General features: G+C 38.1%; 1 protein-coding gene across 2 annotated transcripts in view; it reads right to left on the bottom strand.

Annotated features, from left to right (window-relative positions):
- LOC126331017 (forkhead box protein K2) overlaps positions 1-21,503 on the bottom strand; it is a 96,577-nt gene that overhangs the window by 14,263 nt on the left and 60,811 nt on the right. For both annotated transcript variants that reach the window (XR_007563251.1, XM_049996437.1), the window contains exon 8: positions 13,707-13,841. Coding sequence is in view for 1 of the 2 variants with exons in the window: in XM_049996437.1 (XP_049852394.1) it covers positions 13,707-13,841 (135 nt within the window). In the remaining variant the exon portion in view is untranslated. The remainder of the gene's footprint in view (positions 1-13,706; positions 13,842-21,503) is intronic.

The following is a 21,503-nucleotide window of genomic DNA, read 5'->3' as shown; positions in this document are numbered from 1 at the left end:
TTCCAATTTCTGGCAAAAGTACAGACACATTGGAAAATGTTTATATCACATTTCACCAAACTGGTGGGGATTTATTACTGGTCTTAAATAATTCCCAAGACAGTACACATTGTAATGAAATAAAATTATGAATGGGTTTTCTACAAATGGACACACAAATAAAACTGAAATCACAGTACTTTGGTTGTGATGAAAATAATAATAATAATAATAATAATAATAATAATATTTCTAAGAAAGATTATCGATACCTGACACACACTGCTTCAGATTTTCACGACACTTTTTCTACGTTTTACTTTCTGTGTGGCAACAGTAAACGCAAAATCTCGCCACATACTTCATGTGGTTTGAAAGGAATAAATGGAAATTTTTTACACACGTAAATGCCAGATCTGAAGTTTGTCATTAGGACTGCATTACTATTATTATTATAGGAATGCCAGATCTGAAGTTTGTCATTAGGACTGCATTACTATTATTATTACAGGATTAATCAATACAAAGATCAATGAATAACAGCATCTTGTTATATTCCTGTTATCCTCTGCCAAGCCTCTTTATTCAGCACATCTTCCTTGTCGATGCTGCAATGTTCCATTACTCCATTTATATGGTCTGTCCAAAAACGTCATGGGCTTCAGCACTTACATCTGCTGGGTGGTTTCCATTCATAGACCTTCTTTGGCCACCGATGATCTGGCATTCTCATCATATGTCCACACCATTTTAGTGGTTTTCTTTCAATTCTATCTATCACTATATCATTTCCCTTCATTCTAGCTCTTACTTCATCATTAGATTTCCTTTCGATTCTTGATATTCCGGCACTCCTACGCAAATAATCCATTTCCACAGCTATTAGTCTTCTTTTGAGATCAGCATTTAAGATCCATAGTTCTGATCCACAGCACAGCACTGATTCAACAACTATCTAATCTACTCTTTTTTTATTGCATTACTCCAGACAAAAATAGTAACAGAAAGTATCTATTTTCAACACATCACTGTCACATTTCCCCAGATGTATCTTTATTGGAAAAAAATTAATAACTATTCTTGACTTATGGGAATATAGAAAATCATTTTAAGCTGTTGTCGTCCAAACAATGATTTTCAAATAAGTAAAATACTTTCTAACAACTGAGACAAGGCTTATTTTTATCAAAACTCTGATATTACAAAAAAAAAAAGGGGGAAAGAAAAAGAAAAAAGAAGAAGTTTTGACAGATATTGGATGTTCATTTAACATACATCAAATCACTGTTCAGAAGGTTATTCAAATTAGATTATGTAAACCACGACCTACAGCATGACTTCCTCATGAAAGTACTGAGCCAAAAGTTATTAATTTAACTGAAACATTTTCATTACACGGGTTAACTTTATTTAGTGTGTCAAATTAGAATCTTTAAACAATTACTCAAGCCACACTAATGTTAATTTAAAATGTACATGTTCAGCAGTGAAGATCCATTAAACTACCAATGAAACTTCTTAAGAGCATCTCTGTTTTTAATCCACTGCGACAAATTATATTCTGTTAACTTCGTAACTTTTTCATTAAAGTAATACATTCTGCCTATTGATGTTGATTTAGGTACACCAACATCACATAAAATGTTTTCCAAACGCACAAAACAAGAATCTTTCTTCTCAGACCAAAATAATAACACTGTTGGTATAGGTGGGTGGAGAAAAAGTAGTTCAACGTCTCCTTCTTCATCACAGACATTTCTGATGAAGGCAAAGTACTGTAAAGAATCACAGGAAAGTGGTTTATAATGGTGAAAATTCCTGGTACCAGATATTGTGCGGATTGTAGTAAATCGATTTGTGGTTCTTGTGTAGGAAATCTACGATGACTTTCTCTAAGAAGTGAAAAAAAAACATTTGTCAATATTATCTTTGCAGAAATCATAAAAAAACAAATGCAGTTATTATTTGCACATCATCCGCTAGTTGAAGACTAGCTCTTCTCAACAGATTTACTACAGCTATTAGCAAAAAAGGAATGCTCAGCATCAATACAAAAACTTTTTCTGCTCACACAAAATTTTTAAAGCTTTTTCTATTCTTGTATTGTGCAGTAAAATCAGCACTTTCTTCACTTGTGGGCACTGCTCTGCCAGCCATTTAACCATTTATTTCTGGATGTTACAAACCCAACATGTTCCAGAACATCACTTATAAAGCAGTGATTCACTATTACCAATTTACTTTCCTTATTTATCACATAAACACACATGGGATGGACTGTACTGTTGCTCTTTGTCCAATGGTAGCTCTGAATTTCACTCTAAATTACAAAACTGTAATTTTCAGCAAAGTCCATTAACAGAATTGCTTTTTCAGGGGTTACATATTCTTTTAATTTTTTCAATGATTTTGTCTGATACTTAGATATAAATTAGTGTGGTCTAAGTACCTGTATTTTGTTAGATATAAATTAGTGTGGTCTAAGTACCTGTAATTTTGTTACCAAAGTCTATGTATTCACCAACAGTTGCAGACTGCTTTACCAACTCTGCCCGATGATCTGAGTTTATCCATTAGCTGAATTCAATTTCATCATCAGCGTCTTTGTAAGCTAATTTCTGTTTTAATGCTTCTGACAGAGTCACTGCTGGGACAATTATCACAGCGATTCTGCATACTGTCTTAGTTTTCAGAGTCACATACAAGAAATTTTATAAGTTCTTTGTATGTTTCTTCAATGTGTTCCACTTTCAAAAGCAGTTTTACATTTTGGTGGATCAAATCTCGTTATCTTCACTAAGTTCTTCAATGTTTTTTTACTAAGCTATAGGTTGTCAAATGTCATGGTGTTTTTAGTAATTTTCCAACAGTGCATGAATTCACATTTTCCATTGCAATTAACTGGGCACTAATTCACTCAAAACATACTTTATACAAGTGGAATGACAAGGCCAAACCACAAACAAATATGCACTGCCTCACAGAAAGACAAAAAGAAACTGAGGCCAAATAGACTAACTGTTGCAAGGCACTTATTCTCAACAATGAATTTCAGCAATTGTTGCATTGTTTTCATGCCTATAAAGGTTTCAAACAAGTTACTGAAAAAAAAAAAAAAAAAAAAAAAAAAAAAAAAAAAAAAACAACCAACCCACCTTTTTTTTTATCGCCGAGAGCAGATGACTGGCTGAACACATAAATCATATATATTATAGTCTTTAAAGCATAGCTGAATTAGTCAAATGAAAGGAAATAAATTTTCACACTAAAAGTTAATGTGACTGTCTAGAATGAGTTATATACTTAAATATGCTAATTTGGTATTGTTGCATCTGAGGCAGTGAGTGAATGAACTTACTTAAAATGACCCTTTCCATCACAGCAAAAAGTATTTTGATTTCAGATGTGTGTGTCAATTAACAGAAGCTCCATTCAAATTATTTTATTTGAAAGCTTACAATCTAAGGGATTATTTAAGACCAAAATCAGGTTCCAAGCAGGTTGGAGAAGCATGATCAAAGCATTTTCCCACATCCTCAATTTTTCTGAAATCAAAAATTGACATACATCATTTTTTTTTAATTTTCTTTGTAACTTTACTGCCTCAATAACTGGATATCTGTCAATTATATGCCTTAACTTAGCTTCATGAACATCTTAGTCCTGGGAATTTATGTAGGTAATTACCATTTTGCAGTGACATTCCTACAGAGCCCAGTTATCAGAATATCGCTACATTTAAAATTCGATACGAAATAAAGTTGTAGCCTGAGACCAAAAAGATATTTCAGAAGTTCCTCTGTTATTAGTAAAAGCAAAAGTGCAATGTTTTGTGAAAATCTGAGATGGAGGGTTATAAATCTTTGAATTATTGCATGCTTTGATGTGGAATGACCCTAGCAACAGTTAAACGCTGATTGGCAGTTTTGTTCCACAATACCTCTTGCACTGTCACTTCGCCTAAATTTTTTCACAGCAACATTTTGTATGAATGCACATCCCATATAAATAAATTAAGAAAAAAATAAATTTTACTGGTTAATTTTTTCCTTCAGAATCTAAGAAACAATATTTTTGCATTCATACATTATCACTCATTTAATTTTGAACTTTTTCAAAAATGTGTTCTAAATGATTAATGGAAAATCTCATATTAAGATGTGAAACAAATACTAACAAAGAGATAGAGGGGCTGGCCAATACTTACCTCAGCTCAATACAGGCGATAGATTCACAAAACAGAACAGAAAATTTACATTCCTAGCTTTCAGAACTTTGTTCCTTCAACAGGGAGGAGAGAGGGGGGGAAAAAAGGGAAGGAGGGAAAGTGGATTCAGTTACTCACAACCCAGGTTATGAAGCAACAGAGAAAGGTAAACAGAGGGGGCGGCGGGGGGGGGGGGGGGGGGGGGGGGTAGCCAAGGATGGAGGCATGGTTGTCAGAGGGAAGTGAGAGAAAATAACCATTTCAAATGAAGAACTCTGAAAATTGTTTAAGCGAAATCAGAATCATGGTTTAAACGCTGCTCTCCCTAGTGCCTCAGTGACTCCACTTGGTAAATTTGTTCCTAAGGCAAGGAACAGTTTGGTTTGTCTTTTTTTCTTAAAATAAATAAATAAATCTGCTGTGAATGTAACTAGTTACTGAAATTTGTATTTCTAATTGACAGTTTGGTTTATCTCGAAATTGACAGTTTGGTTTATCTCGAATAATAATAATAATTTAACACACGTCACTTAGTACTAAGCAATGTGAGAAAGACTCTGTTAGCACATAAGATAGTATGTTTATAACAGGTTGTACGGAATCAGGAAAAGTAGAGGGTTGTATCTGACCTACAAGGAGCAGCAGCTTCCTGTATGTGAAAGAAACACATATGAGGAGTCACGGACAATATATTAGTACAAGCAAAACCTGTCTACTAACTGTCTGAATCTAAAGTTACAACGATCAGTTTAGGACTTCTGTGTTCATGATACTGAGGAGTGACTCAGACTATTGATTCTGGACATTATGCCTGTCTACTGCAGCAAATGTATCTTATGTGCCTTAAGCAGAGAACAAAATCTGCTTTGGTGCAAATGTGTGTACTGATTCATTGAAGCAATAACAAAATGCATAGAAGTGTTACTTGTCCTTTAGTACAGTATTTTGCAGAAACTTCACCTCGTACTCATCTTGTTGTAATCTTCAGTCAGCAGACTGGTTTGATGCAGCTCTCCCTAATACTCTATCTTGTACAAGCCTCTTTGTCTCCCAATGCATCCCACATCTTTCTGAATCTGCTTACTGTATACGTCTCTTGTTCCCTCTGTACAATTTTTACCACCCACAATTCCCTACCATACCAAACTGGTGATCCCTTTATGTCTCAGAATATGACCTATCAACCGATCCCTTCCTTGTCTTCCTAATTTACTGCAGTACCTCCTCATTAGTTACGTGACTGATCCATCTAATCTTCAGCACTCTTCTGTAGCACCACATTTCAAAAGCTTCTATTCTCTCCTTGTCTACACTATCATCCACGTTTCACTTCCATACATGGCTACAGTCCATACAAATAGTTTCAGAAAGCTACCCTCAATGTTAACAAATTTATCTTCTTCTGAAATGCTTTTCTTCCTATTTCCAGACTACATTTTATATCCTCTCTACTTCAGGCATCATCAGTTATTCTGCCGCCCTCATAGCAAAATTCATCTACTACTTTAAGTGTATTGTTTCCTAATCGAATTCTCTTAGCATCACCTGATTTAATTCGATTACATTCCTTTAGCGTTGTTTTCCTTTTGTTGATGTTCATCTTATATCTTCCTTTCAAGAAACAGTCCATTCCATTCAACTGCTCTTTCAAGTTCTTTGCTGTCTCTGACAGAATTACAATGCCATCAGTAAAGTTTTTATTTCTTCTTCCTGAACTTTAATTCCTACACTGATTTTTTGTTTTTATTTTTTTGTTTCCTTTACTGGTTGTTCCATGTACAGATTGAATACCATCAGAGATGTACAACCCTGTCTCACACCCACCTAAATCGCTGCTTCCCTTCCATGCCCCCTCGACTCCTATATATATTATATATATAAATAGCCTTTTGCTCCCTGTAATTTTCCCCTGCTACCTCCAGACTTTCAAAGAGAGTAATCCAGTCAACATTATCAAAAGCTTGCTCTAAGTTTGCAAATGCTAAAAAATGTATTTTTGTCTTTTCTTAACCTATCTTCTAAGATAAGTCATAGGGTCAGTATTGACCTGCGTGTGCTCACATTTCTCTGGAATTCAAACTGATCTTCCCTAATGTCAGCTTCTACCAGGTTTTCCTTTCTTCTGCAAGGAATTTGTGTTAGTATTTTGCGACTATGACTTATTAAACTGACTGTTCGGTAATTTTCACACCTGTCAGCAACTGCTTTATTTGGAATTGGAATTACTACATTCTTCTTGAAGTCTGACATTATTTCATCCGTCTCATACGCCTTGCGCACCAAATGGAAGAGTTGTGTCATGGCTTGCTCTCCCAAGGCTATCAATAGTACTGACAGAACATCATCCATTCCAGAGGCCTTGTTTTGACTTAGATCTTTCGGAGTTTTGACAAATTCTGCAAGCAGCATCATATCTCCCATCTCAACTCCATCTACGACCACTTCCCTTTTTATAATATTGCTTTCAAGCTCACCTCCCTTGTATACGGACCCTCTATGTATGCCTTCCACCTTTCAAAATTCCCTTCTTTGCTTGGGACTGGTTACCACCTGAACTCAATATTCACACAGCTGGTTCTCTTTTCCCCAAAGGTCTCTTTAATTCTCCTATAGGCATATCTATCTTACCCCTACTGGAATATACTTACAAATCTACACATCAGTACTCTAGCCATTCCTGCTTAGCCATTTTGCATTTCCTGTCAATCTCATTTTCTAAATGTTTGTATTCCATTTCGCCTGCTTCATTTGCTGCATTTTTAAATTTTCTGCTTTCATCAATTAAATTCAATATCTCTTGTGTTAGCCAAGGATTTTTGCTAGGTCATATCTATTTACCTATTTGATCCTCTGCTGACTTCACGATTTCATATCTTAAAAGTACCCACTCATCTTCTACTGTGTTCCTTCCCCCTGTTCTAGTCAACGTTTGTGTAATCCTCCCTCTGAAGCTCCCAACAACCTCTGGTTCTTTCACTTTATCCAGGTTCCATCACCTTGATTTCTTACCTTGTTCCAATTTCTTCAGTTTTAATCTGCAGTTTATAACCAATAAATTGTGGTCAGAGTCCACATCTGCCCCTGGATATGTCTTACAATTTAAAATCGGGTTGCTAAATCTATGTCTAACCATTACACAATCAATCAGAAACATTCCGGTGTCTCCAGGTCTCTTCCAAATACACAACCTTATAATATGATTCTTAAAACAAGTGTTAGCGATGATTAAATGATGTCCTGTGCAAAATTCTACCATGCAGCTTCCTCTTTCATTCCATTCCTCCAGTCCATATTCACCCACTATTTTTCCTTCTCTTCGTTTTCCTACTATTGAATTCCAGTTCCCATCAAGATTAAATTTCTTTAACTATCTGAATAATTTTGTTTACCTCATCATACATTTCTTCAACTTCCTCATCTACAGAGCTAGTTGCCATGTAAACTTGTACTATTGTGTTAGGCATGAGCTTCATGTGTGGCTATAACGATGCATTCACTATGGTATTCATAGTATCTTACCCCCACTCCAATTTTCTTAGTCATTATTAAACCCACTCCTGCAATACCCCTATTTATAACCCTTTATTCACCTGAACAGAAGTCCTGTTCCTCAAAACAAACTTCACTAAGTACCACTATATCCAACTTTAAATTTTCTAACCGACCTGCCCATTAAGGAATCTAACACTCCATGCTCTGATCTGTAGAATGCCAGTTTTGTTTTTCCTGATGGCAACATCCTCCTGAGCAATTCCCACCCGGAAGTCCGAAAGGGGGGCTATTTTACCTCCGGAACATTTCACTCAAGAGGACACCATCATCATTTACCCACACAGTAGAGCTGCATGTCCTTGGGAAAAATTACAGCTTTAGCTTCCCCTTGCTTTCAGCTGTTCTCAGTATCAGCAGAGCAAGGCCATTTTGGTTGATGTTATATGGCCAGATCAGTCAATCTGAAGCACGCAAGCCACCCCACAGACGGCAAGATTCATGGTTCATACAAAAGCAACAACTAAAGAGTCTTCCATAGCCTTTGCTGGAGTGTACTGACCAGAATGTGGAAGTAAGTCTGGTGGCCATTCTCTACCTGTTAATAAAATGCAGTTGTCCAGCTTTCAGTATAACTACTATTTCAAAACACTAACCATGGCCATAAATTTATTTTGCTTTTCTTTTGACCACCTTGTGTCAGATTATGCCTTCAGATTTGCACATCAAAACTCCCCCTTCCTTCTCACAACTGACTATTTTCTAAATCCCCCCCACAGAATTTTTTTTGCTTTTTCCAGAACTCTGTATGTGCCAAGTGGCAATAAGATACTTCTGGTAAAACATAAAAACCCTTCCTTGTACAAAAAGCAAAATACAGTTTTGTGATAAAATTTTAAAAAAAATCAAGGCAGTTCTTTGGGATTATTAAACACGTGGGCCATCCTGAAAGTAACACATTTTGATCTATTGCAGCACTGGGTGGAGCTACAGCCGCCATCTTGGTGTCATAACATTCCTACACTCAGTGGGCATCCAGTGGTAGTAAAGTGTGATCATTGTCTCTGATACTTTACTTTCTGTGACTTGTGAAGATTATTTTGGGAACAAGTTTCTGTTGGCAAAAAACTACAAACCAATTGAAATTTATAGCGACCTTTGTGATATGCACAGAAAAGGAATATTGAATGAAAGACGAGTGCGGCAATGGTGCTCTGATTTTAAAAATCGCCATATCAATATTCATGATAAGAACCGCAGTTGTAGACCTAGCCTGCAACTGATGAAATTGTGATGAAAATCAACAACATTCATGAAAATTGTCGTTTCATGATTACATTTTGCAACAGTTTTCCCAAGGACTTTGATGCATGAAATTGTGGTGGAGAACCTTGGATACCAAAATTTCTGTGCTAGTTGGGTTCCTACAAGCCTAACGGAAGACCACAAAAAACAGGGGGCAGCCTGCAGCACTGACCTTCCTCAAAGATTGTGAGAAAAATGGTAACTAAGTTACCGACTGTATCATAACTGGGGATGAGACTTGGATGAAGAATGTTAACTGTGAAAAAAAGGCAGGTTATGGAATGGGCTCATACAAATTCTACCAAGAAACCAAGGAAGTGTTTGCAAATATTGTCAGCAACAAATATCATGAATACTTCGTTTTGGGACTCTAAGGGTGGAATTTGTGTTAATTTCTTTGAATGTGACACAACAATTAACTCAGAGAGGTATTGTCAACACTGAAAAAGGTAAGGTGGGTGATGAAAACAAGCATCAGGGAAAACTTCTCGGAAAATTTAGTTTTTTCATGACAACGCATGTCCACACACAGCCAAATGTACTTGAGAGCTCCTACGGAGTATGGATAGGAGGTGTCTGATCATCCACCATACAGCCCGGATTTGGCACCAAGCAGCTGCCACCTTTTCTCGGCAATGAAGACATGACTCGCTATTACGACACTTTGATACTGACACCAAACTGCATGCGGGTGTAAACCAGTGGTTGCAATAGCACGCGCAGATTTCTAGAGACGGTACTGAAAAACATTTGACACGGTACAATAAATGCCTCAGTCTGAGTGGTGATTATGTAGAAAAATAGGTTAAGAATGTCCATTTAAAATGTAAACAATAAAATTTGTTTTTTTCCAAATTGTTAATTTATTATTTCAAAACATCTGTTGCTTTCTGGATAGCCTAATATTTTGTTATTGCCCATTATCTGGTTAACAGAAAGCTCGCATTAAATTTGGACATCATTCCCGTCTACTGCATTTGACATCAAAACTCACTCTTAGACATTATCCACAAATCTAGCTTTAAGAAACTGCACTTTTTTGGATAAAGGAAGTTACTGGTAAAAACTGGAAAATTGTGAGTAGTTTCGGTACAAAGTTATTATTTTGTCAAAATCAAATAATGGAAACTCCAGGTAGGAATATGAATAATGAAGGAAAAGACAGATTGCTACTTACTGTAAAGAAGACATGTCAAGTTGCAGACAGGCACAATTAAAAGCTTTCAGCCACAGGCTTCGTCAGTAAAACACACGCGCACACGCAAAAGCAAGCAAGCAAGCACACCTCACGGACACACTACTGCCAACTAAAGCAAGGGATAGTAGTGTATGGGTGGGGAGAGAGACGAACTCTGTCTGATGGAGTGTGCAAGGACTAGACTGCTGACAGGTGCAGTGTCAGGAGGTTGTAGGGCAACAAGGAGGGGAAAAAGGGAATAAAAAGGAGAGAAGCAAGGAAAGACAGACGGATGCATTGGCAGAGGGCTGCAAATAAACAGGGTGGGAAATGAGAACGGAGAGGAGATGATATGACAAAGTGGTTGGAAACTGGTGGGTGGAGGGTGCAGTGACAGTATGTTCCATAGGTTGAGGTTAGGATAATTATGGAAGCGGAGAACGTGTATTAAGGTAAGTCCTACCTGCGCAGTTCAGGAAAGCTGATGGTGGAGAGAAGAATCCTGTTGGCTCGGGTAGCGAAGGAGCCATTGAAATCAAGTGTGTGATGTTCAGTTGTGTGTTGTGCCACAGGATGGTCTACTTGCTCTTGGTCACAGTTTGACGATGGGCGTTCATCGTGATGGACAACTGATTGGTAGTTACACCAATATAAAAAGATGTGCGATGATTGCAGCAGAGCTGGTAAATGACAGAGCTGCTTTCACAGGTGACACAGCCCCTGATGGTATAGGATTTACTTGTGATAGGACTGAATTAGGAATTGCTGGGTGAATGGATAGGGCAGTTTTGCATCTGGGGCTACCACAAGGAGTTGATAGTTGTGGCAGAGTTAGGAATGGGAGTGGCATAGGAATGGACTAGGATGTTATGAAGCTGGGTGGGTGGTGGAATACCACTTTAGGAGGGGTGAGAAGTATTTGAAGTAGGATGTTCCTATTTCGAGTAAGATGTCCCTCATTTCAGAGCACGATGGTAGGTAATCAAAGCCCTGGTGAAGTATGTGGTTCAGTTGTTCAGTCCGGGATGGTACTGGGTGATGAAGGGGACACTCCTTAGTGGCTGATTCTTGGAGTTGGTAGGAGGACTGAGGGTGCAAGGAGAAATGGCGTGGGAGATCTGTTTGCAGACTAGGTAGGGGGTAGTGTCTGTCTTGTCTGTGAAGGCCTTGTTGAGACCCTCAGCACACTGAGCAAGGGCATTTTTGTCACTGCAAATACACGGTTGCCAGGTGGCCAGACTATATGGGAGGGATTGCTGGTGTGAAGGGGATCTCCTCCGCATTCTCATCCCCCACCAGGTTTATCTGCAGCCTTCTGCCAATGCATCTGCCTGCCTTCCCCACTCTTCTCCTTCTCTGCTCGTTTTTTTTCTCAGCTTCCCTGCTCTACATCTTCCTGATGCTGCACCTGTTGGCAGTCTAGTCCCTGTACACTCTAGCTGGAGGTTGTGTGTGTGTGTGTGTGTGTGTGTGTGTGTGTGTGTTTGCTGATGAAGCCTGTGGCTGAAAGCATTACGTGTTTTTTTTTATTTTTTCAAAAAGTAGATTTGTCACAGAATATTATGAAAGTTGGATGAAGTACTTCAGCTACCAACAAAAGAATGGATACCAGTTATGCATATGCACACGCACAAACTGAATGCATATTAAAACCACAGACATTACATCCTCGGACTTCACAACTACTTATGCACTCCTCTTGCCAGGAATGAGAAGACTCAGAACATCTAAAACGAAGTTATGTGGAATCTGGATGAAAGGAAAATGTCATTCCAAACATATGAGGAAGCGCGCAATATGCAAGCAATTTAGAGGCAATTTAGGGGTACTCAATATGTATCTCCTTCCACTACTGTCTGTTCTAGCAGCAATAGTTCAGCAATTAGTAAATAGATATTCTTTTCTGTCAATATTCATGTTGGAAAAGAACTCTGAACTTTCCACAAATAATTTCTTGTAGTTACAAATACATTCACTTTTACTGCCAATCTAACACTCAACTTTCAAATACAAGTGTTTTGTTACAGCTTTCACACTATACTTAACAACCATAATAATAATTTTAAGGGAAGAAATGGGTATTTAAATTCATTCCACTAGCATAGTAAATTGTTTTCAATGAAACAATATTCTATACATTACATGAACTAATTATACAGCTTATTACTCTTTTTCTTCATTTAAAGATGTCTTTCAGGTACAAATTTCCTTTTTTCTGTATTTATAAAAAGACAGTTTAATAATTACATTATACTATAAATGTGTAAACATAAATGAAAGTGTTCCACCCAAATGTTTGGAAGGAACATAGAAGAAAATTTATTATTATTATTACGAGTCCCACTGCATATGTGCTTTAAATAAGATATGGCCAAACAGAATCGTATCTCAGAATATGAATAAAGAATGACATCTACTGAGGCCTTCAGTTACTATTGCTCTGCCATAGTAATTTCCTCACACATTTCACATTAGGTCTACCCATATTTACACAGTACAGTTCATTTATTGAAAGCTTATTAATGTTAGCCAATATCTACTTCATGGTTTTTGATTTGACAGTTGGATGTTTCAAAACAAGATCTTCACTGGAATTTTTGCTTTCATAGATCTCAGATGAGACTGTCTGAGGAGGAAGGAAGCTGCCAATTGAACACAGTGCTGCACTTTGTCAGAAAGATATGCATCAAATTCACGAAAAATAAATGACACCAAAAGATTAACAGGATGAACAGGGCTGAAAATACTTCAACAACATTGTATGACACCTCGTTGTTCTAGTGCGTGCAAATAAAAACAAAAATAAGAGAGGCAGTCAAGATTTGTTTAACCCCGCTGTGTATGATTACTACTTCTGTGTGTCTTGCAGATGATTCTTTTATGTGAATTATACATTCTTTTCTTTCACATCAACACTGCACAACTTAAATATATCATGTTCTACAAGAATTTATACTGTTGTTGGTACACAGTGGGTCTTGCATGGTATAACTATGTCCTACTGTCAACAGATTCAGTACCAATTTTGGGAGGAATTGGACATTACTTAAGCACTACATCAATAGTACACATATACCATGCAAGATGATGAACTCTTACAGCATTTTAACATATTTCTGTTTCCCTACTGTCGACGATGACACACTTTCAATTTGGCATTTAGTCAAAATGTAAATGAAATGACCATAAATTTTCATATGTGGTTTGTAACACCAATGTTAACACCATTGCCCACTATATCTTGTGGACTTCCGTACCTCTCAACTGTTACAAAAATTTATGCAATACTGCTCATCCACTCACATCATTATTTCAAGCTAAATTAAAATGAGGTGTATAAAGGATACAAGTTTATAAATGCCTTCCCAATATCTGTGGTTATACATTCTTCATATAAATGTCTTAGGAGAACAACTGGAGTTATTTTCTAACATACTTATTCATGTCATGCAAAAGCTGCAGTTCCTCCAAAATAAAAAACGTAAATGTAATTCAAAATTACAAGAAAATTGATTTAACTTTGCTACTGTGTTGAAAGAGTATGTGTACCTTCTCTAGTAACTTCTCCACTCACTCCATTGGTAACCACAGCAATCTGCTGTGCTGGCAACATGATCCGTGATTTTCCCATTACTGTGACTTGCTGTGGTTGCCCAGTAACACTGCTTGTCACAAAAGTGACACCTGTTAACACAGTCATACTTGCATTATTTTACACTCCACCTTAACATGTACTCCCAAAAATACACATAGGAAATTAAACTTCTCACAAATCACAACCATTCTCGAAATTCACAGAAATAAACTTGACCAACATACTTTACGAGGATGAATCAAATAGAAACAGGATTTTATCACCATCATCATCATCATCATCATCTAAGACTGATTATGCCTTTCAGCGTTCATTCTGGAGCATAGCCCCCTTATAAAATTACTCCATTATCCACTATTCAGTGCTAACATTGGTGCCTCTTCTGATGTTAAACCTATTACTTCAAAATCATTCTTAACCAAATCCAGGTACCTTCTCCTTGGTCTGCCCCGACTCCTCCTACCCTCTACTGCTGAACCCATGAGTCTCTTGGGTAACCTTGCTTCTTCCATGCGTGTAACATGACCCCACCATCTAAGCCTGTTTCTCCTGACTGCTACATCTATAGAGTTCATTACCAGTTTTTCTTTGATTTCCTCATTGTGGACACCCTCCTGCCATTGTTCCCATCTACTAGTACCTGCAATCATCCTAGTTACTTTCATATCCGTGACCTCAACCTTGTTGATAAGGTAACCTGAATCCACCCAGCTTTCGCTCCCATACAACAGAGTTGGTCGAAAGATTGAACGGTGTACAGATAACTTATTCTTGGTACTGACTTCCTTCTTGCAGAAGAGAGTAGATCGTAGCTGAGCGCTCACTGCATTAGCTTTGCTACACCTCGCTTCCACTTCTTTCTCTATGTTGCCATCCTGTGAGAATATGCATCCTAAGTAATTGAAACTGTCCACCTGTTCTAACTTTGTTCCTCCTATCTGGCACTCAATCCGTTTTTTTTTTAATCCATTTATTGAAAAGCACAAGGTAGTTACAATTCATTTCTCCACATAGTTTGCCACTTTAGAAATACGTTTTTCCCTCTGAAAAGGAAGGTTTTTTTATCACAGCATCATAGAATGAAGCTGGTTGCACCAGGAGCCGACTGGGCACAAATTCCTTGACACCTTCCATCATCCTCACATCAGTGTCCTCCCAGACATTTAAACAGTCCAAAAAAATGAAATCACAGGGTGATAGGTCTGGGTCCTATGGAGGATGATCAAGTTGAGTCTTGCCTGCCATTGTTGCAGAGAACGATGTGTCAAATTAGTTGGTCTTGTCTTTTGGAGCGATACACATCCCTCACCTTCTTCAACAACTTGCAGTAGTGTGCTGCACAGACGTTGTGTTGCTCACACAAAAAAGTCACTGAGCAAAAAGTCTCACTAGTTGAGAAAAAATGGTTGTAAAAAAACCTTGCCAGGTGACAGTCGAGTCTTGGCTTTCACTCGGGCTCACTAGCCTTTCCTCTGCCACTCCTGCCTCCTTTAGATGCGGGAGTGTAGTAGTTGACACTACAATTCACTGCAGGTGAAGATCCAACTAAAAAATGAATCAACTTCTTTTGCAACCTTTGCTCTAAGCCTCTGGCAGACTTCCAAACATCTCAACTTCTGATTTTCGGTCTGAAGATCAGGGGGACTCATCTCAATCACACTTTACGGAACGGTATGTCATTTGCAATGATTGCTTGACAGTTCGCATACCTTATTCTGACCTGTTCTGCAATATCTGATACTCTCGCCCGTCGATTGCCTTCAACAACATCTCGAACCGCATGCATGTTTTCGTCTGTAATGATGGTCTGAGGGCCAGTGATCATGTTGAAGATCTGCAACATGTTTTCAGCCTTCCTTGAATTCTTGATGCCAGGCGAATGCATGTGTCCTTGACAATGTTTGATCACCAACTGCACAGTCAATCTCTGTAATATTACTGTTGCATGGTCTCCTTCACAAGCAAGGAATTTTATAATTGTGTGTTGCACCGTGGAGAGGTGCATCTGTTGCTCTGGCACCCTGCGCATTACTGACAGAGCTGTTGGAAGTACGTAACGGCTGGTTCTCCCCACTACTAATGGCCCCGTCCTAGCAACAATTGATGCTCAGGAACAAAAATCCTGTTACATTTGATTCACCTTCGTATTTACACACAAACTTCATTACTATTAATCAAGGAATGAAACTATACTACAAAGTCTATTTAGATTGCAAAATTATAAGTGATTCACTCTGTGGAAATCCCAAACTTTTAAAAAAAGCATGAACTTGTCTGGAAGTGCCAAAATTGTCACCATCAAGAAACAATATTAATGAAGAGTTAAAACTTATATATGTATAGCTGTCTTTTTGTTCTGCCTCTCTGCGACTCAACATCACCTCTACATGGTGAGTAGCGATTTATCCTTTTCATAATACTGTCATTATTCAGTCCTGGATTTTCTACTGCTTGATACTTTCTATTACAGGTAGTATAACTCTTAGTACAATAGCAAACCATTGGTAAAAATCACACAAACAGATGGCTAAAACCTTGACAGCTAAATGGTTCAAATGGCTCTGAGCATTATGGGAGGTCATCAGCCCCTAGAACTTAGAATTACTTAAACCTAACTAACCTAAGGACATCACACACATCCATGCCCGGGGCAGGATTTGAACCTGCAACCAACCTTGACAGCCTTGATTAAAATTACCAAAATGAATTTCAAACATTTCAAATGTGATGATTAGTAAATTGAAAAATATTATCCATCATATTTTGAAAGAACGTTGTTGAAGAGTTTATATGATTTTTTGAATGAGAATTTGCGGAACATTTCTAAAAGCATAGCACAAAAAACAGATCTACTTAATATCATGTAGTATCATAGCTCTGGGTACAAACCAACTGAATCATGTAAAAGCTTACTTTTAAAAAAATTCCCCGTCTGTACATTCCAAGATGTTTGTAACAGTTGTCATTGCACTGGTTTTCAGTTCTAAGAATTATTTGATGCATCATTAATTTATCCTGTGCACGGCTCTTGAGTTCTGCATTAATTACAGCAACCTACATTAACTAGAATGCTTATAGAAGACAACGGTTGTTTTCCCTCTACAATTTTTACCACCACCCTTCCCTCCATTAGGAAACTGCTCATTCCCTAGTGCCTGAGGATGTGAGTTACCATCTGATCGCTTCTTTTAGTCTACTTATGCAATAAATTTCTTCTTTCTTCAAATCAATTCAGTATCTCCCTGTACCTTCATTAATTATTTGATCTACACATCAATTCTTCAGCATCTCCTACAGTAACATATTTCAAAGGCTTCTATTCTCTACTTGTCTGAACTGCTAACTGTCCACATTTCACATCTACAAGGCTATAGTCCAGACAAATACCTTACGAAAAAGACTTCCTAAGAATTAAATTTATATTGGATGTTGACAAATTTCCCTTTTTTCTTACTACTGATAATCTGTGGTTTACACTCTCTCTACTTCAATCATCATCAGTCCCAAAAACCAAAACTTACAAACCGCTTTTGGTATCTCATTTCCTATTCTAATTCCCTCAGCAGTGCCCGATTTAATTTGCTACAGTCCATTACTCTTGCTTTACACTCATTGCTATTCATCTAATAACCTCTTTTCAAGACACTATCCACTCTCTTCAACTGATTGTAGAAGTACAATACTGTGGCACCTTTGTTGTTCAGAAGTACAGTGCAATGTTCCTTTATACAAGCAGGCATAACGACGTATGGAAGTTTGGGTCTGGCCACAATGCATGCTTGGATAGCCTAATGGTAAGGTGACCACTAGGGATAAGTGGGAAATCCGTGTTTGAGTCGCGGTCAGGCACAAATTTTCACTGGCGTCATTCCATTATACAACTGATGCTTGTCCATATTCGCAACTGTGAATACATTTCATGGATCTTAACAGTTCTTCACAATTTGACAGAATTACAATGTTCTGACAAACTTTAAGGTTTTTGTCTCTTTTTCCCTTAACTTTAATTCCCCTGTTCAAACTTCACTTCATATATTTCAATGATGGCTCAGTATACAAATTAAATTACATGTGGGATTGGCTACTGCCCCATCTCACTTCTCAACTACTCCCTTCCTTCCATCCACTCATAACTGCACAGCCTGGTATTTGTAAAAGCTGTAGCTCACTCACAACTATCTGTATTTAAACCCCGCTACCCTGATAATATCAAATAGTATTTTCCAGTTAACATTTGCAAAAGCTTTTTCTAAATTTACTAATGCTGTGGACATGATTTACCTTACTTCTACCAAACACCTAGGATAAGTCATAGTGTCAAGTATTGCCTCATCTGTTCCTGCATTTCTCCAGAACCTGAACTTATCTTCTCTGACATTGGCTTCAGTTTTTTCCATTCTACTATAAACAGTGTCATTATTTTGCAACTATTAATTATGAAACTCATGGGTCAGTAATATTCACACCTTTCAGGCGCCTGCCTTCTTCAAACCGTGATTATTACATTATTCTTGAAGTATGCGGGCATTATTCCTGTCCCATATATCTTGTATACCACGTGGAACAGTTTCATCAAGGTTGATTCTCCCAATGATCTCAATAATTCTGAAATGTCTACTTGTTTTGATTTAGGTGTTTCAATGGTCCATCGAATTCTACCATAGTACTGTAACCGCCACCTCATTTATCTATTTCGTTGTCCCCCTCCCCCAAATTCCATCATACAGTGTGTATCAAAAGGAATCGTCCGATTTAATCAAAACCATAATTATTATGTTATTTGAGATGTGGGCATGCTCAACATACTGTTGGAAAGAGCGAACTCTCGAGTTTTACATGGTTCCCACTAGGTAGCAGCAGTGTGCACCCACTTCAGTTCTAGTAAAAATGGTGTTGGGACAACAGAAAGCATTCTGTGTTCTACATTTTGCGCAGTGCGGGTCAGTAATATCTCATCAGCACGACTTTCATACTAGATATGGTGTGGATCTTCCTGCAGCACAGAGCATTAGACGATGGCGCGAACAATTCTGAAAAATAGGTTGTTTGTATAAAGACAAATCACCAAGTTGTCCCTGAGTCTCTGACACAGACGTCAAATGGATCCGCCATAGCTTCACAAGGAGTCCGCAGAAATCCACTCATCAAGCAGCTCGACAGCTCAACATGTCCCAGATGTCCACCTAGCATGTGTTGCATTGCCACACTGGCATCTGGAAGTGCAGGACTTTTTAAATCAAAGGATTACTGAGCAATAGATTGGTCACACTGGACCTGGCTGTATGTGATTATTTCTTGTGGAGGTTTATAAAACACTCTGTTTTTGTGCCTCAATTACCAACAACAATGAATGAACTGAGACATCACATAACAGCAGCTGTAAAAGCTATTAACTCAAGACATGTTCACTGCAGTGTGGGAACAATTTGAATACCGCATTGACATATGCTGTGCATCTCAATGGGGGCATATTGTTTATCACCTATGAAAAGGAATGGAAAAAAAATATTTCTTTTTAGTTTCTCAGTCATAAAAAAAAGAAATTCACTGTATGTGTTTATTAGTTTGTGAAATAAAGAAGTGCCGAACTGGATGGTTCTTTTTGGTACACCCTGTACTGCCTTCAAGTTTGTTTCCTTTGTAATAATCGTAATGGTAAAATTACATAAACTACGGGTTACAAGGAGTATTACAACAGTCATTCTCATCCTCCACTATCCACAACTGGAATGGTAGGCAGGAAGAAAAATGATTATCCATAACATGGTGTATTACAGGTGGCTGACTTTAGAGTGGATGATGAATGAATGTAAGTACACAAAACTGCACAAAGCTCAACCTTCTCCAATTACCTTCAGTCCTGGACTTTCTGTGAATGGTTTATCTTCTAATAAGTGATACAAACTCAAATAACTAGCTTATCTATTGATAGCAAAGCCTTTCTCTTAAATTTAGATACTGGATTTCTTAACAGATTACTTCATTCCACATCTCAATATAACTGCATTAAAATAAACAAATTAATGGAAAATTTTTAATAACCAATTTGTGCTCCATACATAGTCAAGCAGGAAAATAATTACTATTTCGGTAATCCAAACTTTCCAGATACTGGGGATAATTTCCACGATGGAAGAGAAATGAAGTGCCAAATGTAAATACTAAGAAGGAGCACATGTACTGTGGACTTTTGAAGCATGAGAGTGTACAATTCATTCATGTACACCAGGAAAGGAAGGGTCCAAGCACCAAGCCTGATACCTCTAATAACTGAGAGTGCATTTGATTGACTGTTATTTACCATAACCATCTGGGTCCTGTTAGTCAAATATGATCTAATCAGTGGCAACACTTTATTCTTGATACCATAACTCTGGCTTACTTAGGAGTATTTCATCTGACACAATGTCTAATGCTTTGTTCAGCTGTAGCAGTAAGGGACAAGTGAAGAAATTGATCTCAAAACAATCAAGAATAATTACAACAAGAGTTTCTACTGCTGTTTACTGTAGATGAACCTGCCCTAAAACCAGAAAGCAAAGTGGAAATCAGACTGTGATCTTCAAAATATTGGCAAAGCTGTAATTTAGTATGATGCCTATTACCTAGGATATTATAGGTACGAGGGAGATTGGTTGGTGACTTTTTAGAATAACAATAGTAACCTTCAAGCTCACGGGATACTGCCAAGGCGATATGATGCAAGACACCTGCCTGTTACAGTAGCGAGTGGAGTTACCACATGCTGCACTGACTCGGCCCCTCTATGTATCCAAAAGTGGCACCTTGTCATAACAAAACCATGACAATTAAGTATAAATACTAGTCACTCAGGCCTAGCAGTTTCTGTCATTGTCTGCTGCCTATACTGAAGATAATTACACGGCAGCTGATGACACAATGTAGGTCACCTCTTATCTTCAACTAACCACTGCACCTGCCAGCTGTTGGTTTATGGGCTGCTCCTACGCCCTACATCTGAAGAGGCACCATCCCACTGGGCTTTCCCCTCAACTATCAACAACAGGCTTGCGAACATCTCCAAGGGGTCCTGGCTTCACAGCTTGCACCTGGGTGCATCCCATACCTACTCCAGGTTATTGGCTGTCCAGTGCTTCTTTGCCCTGTAGGCGGCAGAATGCCTGAGGTAGCAATGTGTTCACAAGACCGCTTATGTAGTGAACCCGTTGTGGCTGCCTAGCTGCATGTTGGTGATAGTGCATGTTATGCTAACATGGGCTCTGCTAACCTGGGGTTGAAGCACATCATCCAGATGCCAAAAGCTGCGACCATACGAGTTCTTGCTGAATTAAGTACATTATATCATCGAAGTTCTGATTCCACAGCTACCAGGGAACTTGTGCTCCATACTGGTCACCATACTCACAATCCTGAGTTATCACTTGACATTTTACAATGTCAATGACAATTGGGCCATCTGACACTTATGGGGCTGCCATCCTGCAATAACTGCTGCTAGAAGTGTCTTTGCAGATTCACCCCATAACAATACAAATTAACATTAAACACTCATCCATTATTTAAGAAATCAAGGGAGTTTTTGTTTTTTCTCCCTAGTATAGTGTTGATGTCAGCAAGAAATCTGCTATCTGCACTGAAAGCAGAAAACTAGTTTCCAACAGTGTGTCCCTGCACAGCTGCAGCAAAACCTGGTTGGGTTTGTGGCGACGACTGCTGCTGCTGCTGCTGCCACCACAATAAAGGTCCTGAAGTGTACAACTGAGATCCAA

The sequence above is a fragment of the Schistocerca gregaria genome, chromosome 2 (genome assembly GCF_023897955.1).
Source record: "Schistocerca gregaria isolate iqSchGreg1 chromosome 2, iqSchGreg1.2, whole genome shotgun sequence".
Lineage (NCBI taxonomy): Eukaryota > Metazoa > Arthropoda > Insecta > Orthoptera > Acrididae > Schistocerca > Schistocerca gregaria.
The sequence above is the reverse complement of the archived record's forward strand: the minus strand, read 5'-3'. Positions and strand labels throughout refer to the sequence as shown.